The sequence below is a fragment of the Salminus brasiliensis genome, chromosome 20 (assembly GCF_030463535.1).
Source record: "Salminus brasiliensis chromosome 20, fSalBra1.hap2, whole genome shotgun sequence".
NCBI classification, from domain to species: Eukaryota; Metazoa; Chordata; class Actinopteri; order Characiformes; family Bryconidae; genus Salminus; species Salminus brasiliensis.
Window position 1 is genome coordinate 22,052,149 of NC_132897.1, and position 14,052 is coordinate 22,066,200.

At 42.1% G+C, this 14,052-nt stretch overlaps 1 protein-coding gene across 2 annotated transcripts in view; it reads left to right on the forward strand.

Annotated features, from left to right (window-relative positions):
* The window catches only part of adgrv1 (adhesion G protein-coupled receptor V1), a 187,865-nt gene that overhangs the window by 168,905 nt on the left and 4,908 nt on the right, over positions 1–14,052 (forward strand). For both annotated transcript variants that reach the window (XM_072664705.1, XM_072664706.1), the window contains one exon: positions 9,712–9,900. In XM_072664705.1, coding sequence (XP_072520806.1) covers positions 9,712–9,900 — 189 coding nt within the window. The remainder of the gene's footprint in view (positions 1–9,711; positions 9,901–14,052) is intronic.

Below are 14,052 nucleotides of genomic sequence, written 5' to 3' on the forward strand. Positions count from 1 at the left end.
TTGAAATAAAACAGAACAAATAGAATTCAATCAATAAATGCAAATACATACGTACATTCCAGTGTTTATTTATGAAGTATCATCAGTGAGGTCTTACTAGACCAGTTTTCTTCCCATATAATTACTGATACCTCACCGCTTATACGCGTCACCCTGGTATGACATGACAGACCTATGTGAAGTGTGTCGTACACCAGCATGCGGATTTGTATCACCCCTGTGTGAAAATAGTTTCTCCAGCACTTTAAAGCCATAACCTAGACTAGAGATCATTTCCAAAGGTGACTGACCCCTGCAGTTTAGTCCAAGACCAGGCCTAACTCTGTGTCTAAGGACTTGGTCCTGCATGTCCGGGAGATGTTTATCTCACAGGCTTTATATCTTCATCTTGTAGATAGTAAACAGTAAATACGATTTCATTGGAACTTGCTTTTAGTTCTCCTGTTGTGTCCTGTTTGCCGTCCTATCAGGTTTTAAAAAGAGGATTTTTATTGCTATTGTAAAAAAAAGCTTGATTGTAAGAGCTACATGACTCCAACCTGTCATCAAACCTAGCAAGAGACTCCAGCTGATGGACAGTTGCCTCGTTTCTCATGCATTCTTTTTCCTGCATTGTCTTATTATTCTTAATAGTCAGTTTAGCTGGAACAGAACATCCTCTTTGAGGCCTTCAGTAAGCCATCACAAGGAAGCTGCATCCACTGCTGTTGATCAACTGCAATAAAACACCTGACCTACATACAGGTTCTAGTGTTTGATCTAGTTCAGATTATTTATTTGATCTGTGCTCACAAACATACACTAAATGTCCGAATGTTTGTGGACACCCCTTCTACTGAATGCACCCATTGCTGAGGCAGATGTGCAAATTAACACACACACATAGCTTGTCTAGTGGGGCTAGGCTATTGATAACAGGGTTGTGGGCTCGGCAATTCCCGGGCTCGGCAAGCTGCTACTGTTGGGCCCTTGAGCAAGGCCCTTTACCCTCTCTGCTCCCCGGGCGATGGAGTTGGCTGCCCACCGCTCTGGGTGGTGTGTACTCACTGCCTCTAGTTCACTAGTGTGTGTGTTCACTACCACAGATGGGTTAAATGCGGAGGACACATTTTGCTGTGCATAGTACAGTGACCAATACGTGCACCTTTACCTTTACCTTTTTAGTCCCTGTAGAGTAGTACTGCCAATGGAGTAGGACTGTCTGGATCAGATAAACATGAACCTGTTGGCACCATGCCTAATGCCAGGTGTGGCCAGAGGGGTTTAAAGCCTCCCAGCATTGAGCTGTGGAGCAGTGGAAGTGTGTTCCTTGAAATACTTTTGGGATGAGTTGGGGAGTTGGGGATGAGGTGTGGTGGTGATCATCTAACATCCTGACCTCACCTATGCTCTTCTCACTGAATGTAATTGAATCCTCAGATCGATGCTCCTAAATGTAGTCAAAAGCCTTCCCTGGACAGTAGAGACAGTTACTCCAACAAAAGCAGGATAAACTCTTTTGGTTTGAATGAATCAACAGGTGTCCCAATACTTTTGCCCACATAGTGTAGTTATAAAGGTCTAAGCTGAAAGGTAGGAATACATTTAATTAAAGTGCCAGAGGAGGCAAGTGGGCTGACAGGGTTTATGTATGTGGTTTTAGAATCAGCTGTAACTTTGTTTATGGTAATGGTATTATCCTTTTTTGTGAAAATGTAGCAATATATATTTTTGAAGGACAGCGAGGACAAGCCATTCTGCAAAGAAATAATAGTAAGAAATATCAAATATTTCAATATAATTCAAATATTTTAATTTTAATTTTAATAGAGTGACTAACCACTGCAGTTTAGTCCAAGGCCAGGCTTCTTTCAGGCTTAGTCCATGTGCTGCATATATTTTGCAGAAACATAAACATCAGAGACTTTCCTACTCAGGGATAAAGGAGAAAAAAACATGAAACTGAATGAAGAGCATTCTTAAGATTAATCCACAATGGAAAACAAGAATATTGTGTCAACATTTTATGATGAATGGACCAATAGAAATCCTCCAAAATGACTTGTACCTTCTACTGTAAAGTTTTTTTACGTGTCAGCAAAGATGTGTTCTTCAACATGTTAACAAGTCTGCTATTAGATTTCAGTTTACAGCATACTGTCTGAAACTCTGAAACAGATACAGCCAGTCAAGAAATGAGCTTACTCACCTTATTATGCTGCATTCGAGTGCTCATCAGAAAGCTGCATATACCTTATTTTTAACTCGTAAATACAACTTGTAGAAAGGTCTGCCCACTAAGCCTGGAGATCCGTGGGATATGTCAAAATGGTGACAAACAGTGAGTTGCCCACAAAAAATACCTCAAATATCAAACCAAAGAATTTATATCAATTACCTAAGCTTTGGAGTGTAATTACGAAAAATCTGGTCACTATAGAAGTCACTTCTCGCACATTCTAGGGGCATCTAGCATCAAAAATTCCCAGTTCCCCACTTGTTAATACAACTTCACTGACTGTTGGAGTGCAATTTGCAAAGTAGTACAAGTAGTACAAATAGTTTCCGACTCTACTCAAATTCAGCATTAGACATTTGATTGAGTCCATGGTTTGGCCCAATAGGTGCAGAATGTTGTATAGCAGACTATGAGGGCCATCAACACCCACTGCTTATTTCCAGTTCACTTATGCAGTGTTGCTTTCTTTTGTAGTTTTAGATCAAGCGTATATCTGACTTCAAACGTGTTTAGATGTGCTACAGCACACTACGTTAAGCCGTCAGCCCACCGTTTAGTCTAGGATTTCGATTTTGAGACAAAACATGACATTGTACAGAGTGGTGAAAGAGTTTTCATTAATGCAGACAGAAAAAAAAACAACAGGATGTTTATTTTGCCTTTGATGGTTCACTACGTTAAAGCCCAGACATACAGACGCATGGACCAGGTGTAGTACTGAAGTAGGCGAATGTTCTTTCTGTGAAAAGCACTTGCTAATTGAATGAGGTTGATGCGGAGCACACAGACTGGGGCAGAAGCTTATGTCGGCATTTGCAGAAGAAGGATAAAGTTGGTCTTGAGGTTTTCAGTCAGTTTACAGGTATTTTCATTAGCTTTGCAACATTTGGCTTTTCGAGATCTCTTTCTTGTTGCTGTTTTGTAGCCGTTAGAATCTGTTTTCAATAAACTTGACCCTCTTTTTCAAGGAAGCTATTTTCCTTGACGCTGATTTTCCACTTTTGTCTCGTCTCGGTGGTAGTCTGTTTAATAGTGCTGTTCTCTCTGTTAATGGTTAGGCCTTTAAGAAAGGGCAGATGGTACAAAACTGTGTACTATGTTGCCCAAGGGTTTATCTTTACATGTCACTTGTGTGTATATATACTTACTGGCAATCTACACCTACCTTTTAAACTCTGCTGTAATCTATACTCCAGACAAGGTGTACCCGATCCTGGTTCTGCTGATCTACCACCCTGCAGGGTTTGGCTGAAATCCTAATCTAACCCACCTGACCCAGGTAATGAAGGCCTACAGGAACATCTTGATATTGAACCTGAACGTGGATGAATATGATGCTAGATTTGGAGCACCAGGATTGGGAACCACTGCTGTAGATGTACAATTACAGAATGTAGACCACCTGATGTCATGAAGAATGGGCAGATATTATTTGAGAGGTCAATGTCTGTGGAAAATTTGGTGTGTTCTCCCGTGTCTGTGTGGGTTTCCTCTGGGCGTTCCGGTTTCTGTTCACTTCCCAAAAACACATCGTAGATGAATTGGCTTTACTAATTGCCTGTTATTTACTGTGTGCATTTTATTGTATATTATTATATATACATATATTGTGTGTTATTGCTGTGTAATCTCTTTTAGTGGCATTGCTTCACATCTACTTTCACAGTGTGCCCCACAGCAGAACCCCCCAGCATCAGTTCCCACATCCCTCCACCCCACAGTCTCGCCTCCCTTTCCTCCCTCTCGGCTCCATCCGTGACGGCCCATGGCCAATTCCGTGTGACCAATGTGAAAATAATCGAGTTGCTGTGGCACCATTAATCTTGTAGGCCTCTGTCTGTGCCCTGCCAGTAAACGCTGTAGCATTGTTCCATTACCAGGAGAAAGCGAGGCTTTGAACAATGGAACACCCTCACCCACAATTTGATTTCCTCCCCGCTTCCTGAATGGACTGGAGAGCTATAAATAGATCCGTCTTCATTGTGCTACTGCTCCTGTTATTACTGCTGTGAACGCTGGGCCAGTAGCACATGACACTGACAGAGGCATCCTGTTGATGCATGTGTGTGATACAGCAGAAAGAGGAAGACGTAGTGTTTAGAGGAAGTTCTCATGCAGTTTTTCTTCTCTTTCCTCTTTTTCCTCTGTGTCAGACACTGAATAAACAGGTGCCTGTGATGCAGCCGTCTTTCTTGCTGGGTAATGTTTGAGCACTAATATAATAAACTGATGTGAAAAATAAGGTAAATACTGAAAACTGAGCAAAATTGCAATATTGTCCACCTTTGTCAGTCTTATCCCTTCCATGGGAGCTTGTGTTCAGATGATTGTGAGGTGGATTTGATCTGCCTATCAGAAGCTTTTTGCACAAACAAATTTTATTCAGCCGAGAACAGAAAGCCGAGGCTGCAGTGGACACAGGCTCACCAAAACTGGACAGTAGAAGACTGGAGAAATGTAGCCTGCTCAGATGAATCTCCATTTCTGTTGAGGCGCAAAGATGGTAGGTTCAGAGGTCTGGCACTAACAGCTTGAAACCATGGACCCAACCTTCTTTGTGTCGACAGTCCAGGCTGGTGGAGATGGTGTAATGATGTGGAGGATGTTTTCCCGGCAGACTTTCGCTGCTGTTCATCAATCATCGTTTCAGAGCAAAAGTTATCACAAACTGGTCTCCAGAGCATGACAATGAGTTGAGTGTTCTTCAGGGGACCTCCCAGTCACCAGATCTGGATCCAGTGCAATACCTTTGTGCTAGATCAGGAGATTCTGAGCAGTAAGATGTTCCTTCTTGTGGAATTCATGCCATGAAGCATGCTCAGTGAATGTGTATTCCAACTATTGGCATCAGAAGGTGCTGTGGCTTTTAGTGTTTAACCTGTGTGTATTATCATTGAATCTTGTATCTCTAAAATGGTACTTAGTCAGAAAGTAATGGTGTAAAAATGACAGGACCGTAACAATATGTAATATTGTTATTGCAATGACTGGTAAATACATTGTGACTGTCCATCAACAAATGCTGTACACAATTTAAACATACTCTTGATGTCCAAGTTTGTCCAAATTTGTGGACAACCTTTCTATAATAATAATAACAAAGGCTTTCAGCTACTTTAAGTTGCACCCATTGCTGACACAGTCATACACAGCTTATCGAGTCCCTGTAGAGAAGCACTGCAAACATAAACAGGATTCTCTCAAGCAGATAAACATGAACCCATTGGCACCATGCTTTATGCCAGGCGTGGACTGGAGGGGTGTAAAGAGCTGTGGCACAGTGAAAATGTCTTCTCTGGAATGATGGTGCTCCCTCCAATACTTTTGGGATGAGTTGGGAGGTTGGATATGAGGTTGGGAGGTGGTCATCCAGCGCTCTTTACAGTGCTGCTCCAAAATCTAGTAGAAAGCCTTCCCTGAACAGTAGAGACAGTTACTCCAGTAATAAACTTTTTTTTTTGATGCCCTTGATTTCGGATGAAACAGTGAATGAGCTGGTGTCCCAATACTTTTGTCCATATGGTGTATGAAGATACATGCAGCTAGTGTTTTATGTTTCTCTATTTCTGAGTCTTTTATTTATCATTTGCACAGCAAGTCAAGGACACCCGCACATTGAAATGCTTGTGGTGAGACTTGGCTAATTACTTACCAACATAGATGCCAACAGAAAAAGAGAAGAAAAAAAACCAAGGTCTTATGCAAAACGACAGAAAGGCCGGAGTATCTGTAATGTAACATGAATAAATATGAGTTCATGTAGTCTAGAGGGATTTTTGACTTTAACAAAGACTCCTGAATACTGTCTTTATCAATAAAAGAGAAAGTACACCCACCACCCCGTCAGTGCCCTCAGAACCCTCAGAACCTTTCTTCTGTGTATGGATGGTTATATGGATAGGCTCTCTCTGTTCTTTCTTTTGGTACTGTGTCCCCTTTGGTACCCGTACACCTCGGCTGAAAACGAAGGCTGCCGCTCCAAAGTAGAGCAAAGTTACGTAACTGACAGAGGTAATTGAGCGTGCAGCGATGGCCTCCGGCCATTTGTGTGCTAATCTCCTGGAGGGGGAGCTTTTGATAGCGCTCTGCTCATTGAAACACACCGGCCACCTATGGTCCAATAAAAGAAGTAGAAATTTATATATATATATATATATATATATATATATATATATATATATATATATATATATGTGTGTGTGTGTGTGTGTGTGTGTGTTCTCTACATTACCTAATGTCTCATTTACGAAGCTGTACTTGATTAGTTTATTTCGAGCTTTCATTGCCTTGATGGATACAAATGGAGAAGATAATGGCACCTGTGGGTGCACTGGGTTCAGCCTCTCTGAGACAGACACATCTGTGTGCCTGACTAAAGTTGAAGCTTGGGCTGGACTACATCAGGTGAAATAGGCAGCTGGCAGATATCTGTTCAGTGTCTGGGCCATGAGCAAGAAAAAAATCAAATGGAGCCAATAAGCCAATAGGCGAATGTAGCTAAAGTGCAATGGATGATCATGCCCCATCCGATTAGCATTATGCTAACTGCATGGCTATAGAAATCTAAGGGAATTTGATTTTGCGGTTGACTCTGATTCCGATTTATAGTGATAAGAACCAAAAGAGTCAAATCAAAGAGTCGAATTCACACAGGCTTTTCGATTCCAATTCAGGAAATAGGAATGATTCATGAGTAGGGGCTGATTTGCATCAATTGTGTAGGAGTTAACTTGCTAATGTGCTCCCACCCCAGTTGATCTTCAAAGATACAAGATGTCAGTTGAATTCTAACCTGATTGGCCTTAGCAAGGTGATTTGCAGAGCTAATTCTACCTAAAGTATCATAGCTGACCTGGAAGTTCAGGGTAAATTGCACCTGATTTTTTTTTGCAACAGCTTCTGTGGGAGCTGTTGTTTGAGTCGCCACAAAAAAGTGACATTTTCCTTTGTTTTTCGCTTGTTGTCCAGAGTGAGGTACAGCCAATCTAGCAATGTCGAAGGACACATTTTCCAGGCAAGATGTCTAAATAGTGCTAGCATGTCTTTATATGCTTTCAAGTTCAGAAAAACTTTGTTGTCTCTTTGTGAAACCGAAGCTTTGGTGTCGACTGCAAACTGAGTTGATTCAATTTGGAATCGACTCCCAGACCTACCTACTTCACTCTTACCTCAAACCATCCTGTGTGATGTTTCCTGAGGTACAATAGTACACTGCATGTCCAAATGTTTGTGGACACCCCTGCTAATGAATGCATTCAGCTACTTTAGGTTGCACCCATTTCTGATGCGTACACACAGCTTATCCAGTCCCGTCCCTGTAGAGAAGTACTTCATTGGTCTAATGCCAGACATGGAGAGACATGGAGAGGTCTAAAGCCCCCAGCATTGAGCTGTGGAGCAGTGGAACTATGTTCTCTGGAATGAAGGATAGTGCTCCATCCAATACTTTTGGGATGAGTTGGGCTTGAGGTGGGGTAGTGATCATCCAACATTCTCGTACTTGTTGCTGAATGCAGTCAAATCCTCACAGCCGTCCCTGGCCAGTAGAGACAGATATTCCAATAAAAGTAGGACCAACTCTTTTATTTTAGGACCTACTAATCTTTTAATACCCTTGATTTTTGAAGAAACAATAAATGAGCAGGTGTCCCAATACTTTTGACCATTCAGTGTAATGTTGCATTGCTGAAAACCGTTGCAGCAGCCATGTTGAAACTTTCTGTACTTTTTTCTGTGATGCTAATTAGTGAGGGGAAAGCTTGCTTATTAGCTAGTTGGCCTCAGAGCTTCAGTACCAAAGGAAAGCAATAAACAGATGACAAACAGCTTGATTTGAGGTGCCTTAAGGGTATGTTTTTTACCAAACTCACTGGATTAAAAGACTGAAGGAAGCTAAAAAAGACAAATAAGGTGTGTTTAATGTCTAGCACTGGTCATACAGCACTCCTGTCTCCTGCTTTCCCATGTATTCTTTTGTCTTTGGAGCATCTTTAAATTCAGCCATCGTTTGGTCTCTGTATTTGTTAGCAGTACCAGCATCTGAGAGCTTTTGAGGATCTAAGACCTGGCATCTATCTTTTGTGACAGTTTGAAGGACCTTTCTACATCTTTATATTCATCACCATATAAATCTTTTAGCACGTAGCTCGGATCGCCATGTTCTCCATGCAGGCTGTGGCACAAGTTCCTCTTTTAGCAGCAACACCTCAACTGATTTTTCTTCTCCCTGCCTTCAGTCCCTCATCTGCAGATGTCTGTCGAATGTAGACAGTGTTTGTGTGGAGATGTTTGGTGGTAGTGAGGTATTTTGCACCTGAGTGAGTTGAGTGATTGTCAGTTTGGTGCTACTGTCTAAAATGATGTGTTACGGTGCGAGGCAAGGCCTTACTGGAGGTTATGTCATACTGATGGGAGTGATGTCATACTGTTCCAAAATCCCAAGTGAGAAATTTCTGATAGGGTGTGCTGTTGGAGGCCCAAAGCTTTACTCTAGCTGCAACACAGCTATGGGCCGTCCCACAGATGGTCTTATGGTGACTTTATCTTGTAGTGTGTGGTTTTTGTTCAGATGGATAACTGTCTGTTAGCAGTATATTCTATATGGACCAAAAAAAAAGTATTGGGACACCTGCTCATTCATGGTTTGTTCTGAAATCAATGGTATTAAAAAAAAGAGTTTATCCTGCTTTTGTTGGAGTAATTGTCTCTACTGTCCAGGGAAGGCCTTCATCACCACCACCACCCCACCTGTTCCCCAGTTCCCCAGCTCATCTCAAAAGTACTGGATGGAGCACAGTCATTCCAGAGAACACAGTTCCACTGCTCCACAGCTCAGTGCTTTGTCTAGCCCACGTCTGACATTAGGCATGGTGCCAATAGGTTCATGTTTGTCTGCTCCAGAGAGTCTTGTTCTATTGGCAGTCCCTCTCTAGAGGAACTAGACAGTAAACTGTAGCTGAATGCATTCATTAGAAGGGGTGTCCACAAACATTTGGAAATATGGTGTACTTTGTCCTGTAAAATCCTTCTTCAAAATCGCAACTTAACAGGAGAAGAGAAAAAACTTAATATTTAATATGATTTTATCAATTACTTTTGAGCATTTCTATTGGTCCATGTATCATGAATTCTGATACAGTGTAAAGAACAACTGCCAGATTCACATCAAAAAAGTGAAAAATGGCAAAAATGGAAATACACATTTTTTGCATGATAGCAACGGTATACTGAGTGTGTGTGTGTGTGGGGGAGGGGCATTTTATCAAGCTGAAATAATAAAATATTTTCTTCTACTTACAATATATGGCATATGTGAAAATAGTACCAAATAAAATAAATGTTGTATCGATTGATTGTTTAGTCATTTCTGTTTATTTGATACCTGGACTGGCATCTAATGGACTGATGTTACTCATATAGGCCTTAGAGGTTCCAGTCAAGCCGTTATTGTTCAGCTGTGTTTCTACATTACGTTTTTTTTTTCGTGTCTGCAGGGCCTGTACGTGTTTGCGGTTTACTTCATCATGCATAACCAGCTGTGCTGGCCAGCCAAGGCGAGTTACACAGTAGAGATGAATGGCCACAGCAGTCCTGACGGCGTCTTCCAGAGCACTGGTGCTGCCACTGTTGGAGGAGGAGAGATTAGCAAATCCACTCAGAACCTCATCAGCGCTATGGAGGAGGTGAGGGTTTGGTTTTCACTTACCGCTCAAACTAATATTGGGCTTGACTGATACATCGTTTAGCTGATTAAATGGGTAATACTGTGGTGAAATAAGTGGCGCAGATGAAACACCAATATTCATTCATTTTTTAAATGAATCCCTAGTATGTAATATTTATTCTGATTTAATTTGACCTCCCTGATCAATTCTCGCATTTTATGTACACTTCAAAATGGAGATTGCAGATTGACTTTTACATAGTTATACAAATAGGTCCACACTGCCATGCACCTTGTGACCTTCAGAAAAATGTATCTTATAGATGCAGGTGGTGAATAATATCAGTTTACAGAACCTTTGTGATGGTGGAACAGTCCAAAAAGGAAACTGTTCAGAACTGGATCAGGCTTAGTATGGAGAATTCCCAGTCTTGTGTGCCTGCATATACTGGCCCCAGTCTCAATCCCCTGATTTTTCAACTAAAACACTTTAACTAAAACAATTTTTGACAAACCTTTATCAGGCCATACTAATTATGACTTGTAATTATTTAAATATTAATTTATTGATTAAATATTAATGTATTGTAAATATTAGGTTTTCCCTTCTTATTGTAGGGTACCTTGTTGAGGCAAGGGGGTTCAGTATTGTAGAGAAACACCATCCACATTGCAGCAGGATTTAATAATAAGAAGAACACTATCAAGTGCCGTATATTCTGATTTCCAGCTTAATTCAGAAAGCAGTCTGGTCTCATGACTGTCAGAGCACATCCAGAAGTGTGTGTGTGCTTGTTTTTGTGTGTGCATTTGTGTGTTTGCCTGAAGTTTGCCTATTCGTGTGTGTTTACACAGCCATTGGACTCCCGTTTATCACCTCTGAGCCCAGACTCATGGAGTGCCTCTCGGCCTACTCCCATAACACTTTGTTTGCTCTCAGAACAATGAGGGAGCACAGAAACACACACACACACTGGCTGACACACAGTCTATAACGATTATGTAATGGGTGAAGACTCGAAATGTACTGGCCCTCTGTAAAAACTATGGAGTGATCCATGGAATGGTTTGTGTGGAGAGGCAGAGAGTTTTCATCTCAATCTTCTCACCAAGTCACCTTTAACTGCAGCTCAGCTTCAGTGAATCAGACTACACTCTTAAAAATGATGGCTGCAATGCTTCTAAGATGCCACTTTTGGAGCAACAGTAGGTTTTTCACCAGTTTAAAGGTTCTTCACATCAAGGAACCATCTGATGCACCATCATCTTCATAGACAGCTACACAGCTGACAATGTTCTAATAGCCGACAGTGAATGTGGTGAGGTCGCGCAGCTTTGTAATACACTTATCTGCTCAGGGTTCACATACAGAACATACATTATCTTTAGGCCAGGTCCTGTTATATAGAAGGGGCAGATTTAATTTGACCGCGCTCCAGCGCAGGCTCAAGAGCGCCTGAGTAATCCTGTTTCATTCATGAGAGCACAGCCATTTTGGATTTGAAGCTCCAGGTTATCACATGCTGCCGTGAGGGAAAGCAAGGCAAGGAGGATGGAGGTGAAGGAGGGGCTACAGAGGGCCAGCTGTCTGTTCAGGCGGTGCGAACAGATGTGACAAATCCGACTGTGCCTGGTGGTGCCTAATGCACCTAGCCTCGGACGTTCTGTCCTGATTACAGGCCGTCTTCACTGGGCCACTCTACCAGATCCTACTGCCTGTGACTGGATAAACTGGAGGGATTTTGCTTCCTTTCCCATGGGAACGCAAACACTGCCACGTTGTTACTGCCACTCCCTGGCAAGAGGAAATGGAAATCGCTAGAAGGAAACTGTAAGGGGTGGCTCCAGGGCAAGGCCTCCCCCTGCCACCAGGGGGAGGCCCTGAGTGACCCCAGCCAGTAATTAAGCCCAATTCCCCACACCTGGGCAGTAGGCTATATAGGCACACTGATCCAGTTGCCCCACTGCTGGATCTTTTGATTCTGGTGGTGTGTGTGTCTGTGTGCCTGTGTAGATCTTGAGTTGAAGGCTGAGTGTGTGTCTCTCCCGAGTCTAGAGTATTTCCCTCTAGCGTTAAAGAGGTAGCCAGCTCTCCCCTGGCGTCCTTTGTTTTCCCACCTTTGTTTCACGTTAAACGCGACGTCTCCTCATTTATTAAATCCACCCCTTTACATTTCTTTTGTTGGCCGCTTCGATGATGTTGGTCGCTTTGGTGAAGCGGCAGAGCATCGGTCTCGCGACGCAGCGGCCTGGGTTCGAGTCCCGGGTGGTTTATTTCTCATTTCCATTTTGCCTGTTCTAAGATTAAAGGTCACTTGATCGTGGTAGCTCACTCAGTAGCGCGCCGGCCCTCCAACACGGCGGCCTGGGTTCAAACCCTGCTGCAAGTGAGCACCACATTACAGAAACAAAGAACAAAACATTAGTATCAAAATGCTCGGTTTCATCTGGCTGGAAAGTTATATTCACTTCATACATTATACAACTGCAACTTAATACATTTTTTATTAAACATTATTTCTCATTTTTGAATTAGCAGATTGTACCCTGCATTTCCTCTTGCTTTAGTTTTTTTACCTTAATAACAATATCCCTTCCAGAGGGGGCAAGCTCAGTGCCATGCCTGGTTCATGTCTATCGGCACCAGAGAGTGCTATTCTATTTGCAACACTTCTCTACAGAAACTAGACAAGCTGTGTGTGTGCTTTTGCACGTCTGTGTCAGCAATGGGAGCAACTAAAAGTAGTGCCCAGACTTTCCTGTCCTGTGTCTGAACGGCAGAGTCGCTCGCTGTCCAATACAGACTGAAGACCCTCCTCTTCCGAGAGTACTTGAATTCTATTTAGTAAACCCAAAACCTGCTGATTAGCAGAAAGTGTTCAACTGAATTTCAGGCCAGATTAAGGCTCTAAATTCCACAAATTCCTCTTTTCATTTCTTCATAGAGTGTCGCCTTATGTGTTTTCCGTACAGTGTAACATTAAGAGCTTTGTATCACTGAAAACACTGATTGTAAACTTTTGAATGTCAGTTTAAATTGTTTCATTGCTTTACAATGTTTTGTTTTATATGTTTGCTTCTCAAAAAGGCAGATCATGTACCCTGTATCCAATGTTCACCGGGCGTTCTTCTTCAAACTGTTCATTTGGATGCTATAATGTATCATTATTATCTGCTATTTTATTTTTTTGAGATAAAGAAAGGAAGGAAGGAAGGAAGGAAAGTGTATTTATTCATCTTTGTGAAAAATAAGCCAGTAAGATGAAGGTAGGGAGGTGGAGAGGGGGAGAAGAAGGAAAGGAAGATGGATGGTGGATATAACTGGCTGAGTCAGTGTGCGCACACTCCAGTGCAACACTTTACCCAATCTGTTGAGAGCTTGCAGTGGAAGGACTTATACTGTAGTTGTGTGTGTGTGTGTGTGTGTGTGTGTGTGTATGTTTGTGTGGGTCATTAAAAATGACCTTGCATTAAATTGGCCAGTGATTGGGATGGACGAATTCTATTTAGTACTGCTTTGACTGTCAACCTTTGCTGCCACACTTTTTCTAGAAGAAAATAAAAGCAGCAGTGACTTTAGTCCAGGCTCGGTCCTATTCTACAGTACCCTGTATACATTCCTGTAAGGCCTACATGTTTTACACACAGCCATTGACTTGCTTTGCCAGAGGCGGCTTTTTATTTATTTTTTTACTTTTGAGTCATTTACAGGCGGCTTTATTCTGCTTCATTTTTTATTGTTCTCTCAATAGTTTCCAGGGCCGTCTGAGCTCCGTTTATTAATTAAAATCATATCAAAGTGACGTTTCCTCAGCAAGTTCTCAGCCTCTCCCAGCTGAAACAACAAGCAGCCGTTTGGTATGTAATGAGCCCCAAAGCAATAGTAGCGTACTTCAGAGTCAACATGACTCACTGGATTATTCAGAGTTAGTCACTGAACTCTTTCACCCACCCAAACCCCATTTCACCCTTTAGCCGAACGCGATAACATAATCTTACAATGACCCCTTCATGAACCACACATGCAGTGGAGCAGGGCCATATTAGGGCCTTCTGGGGGTCCTGTGCTAACTGTCCTACCACAACTCTATTAAAATAATGTTAAGTAATAGGCATATTAACCTTGGAATTGTCTTTTTGGGGGGGTTAGAATTATGCTAAAAGCAATTGG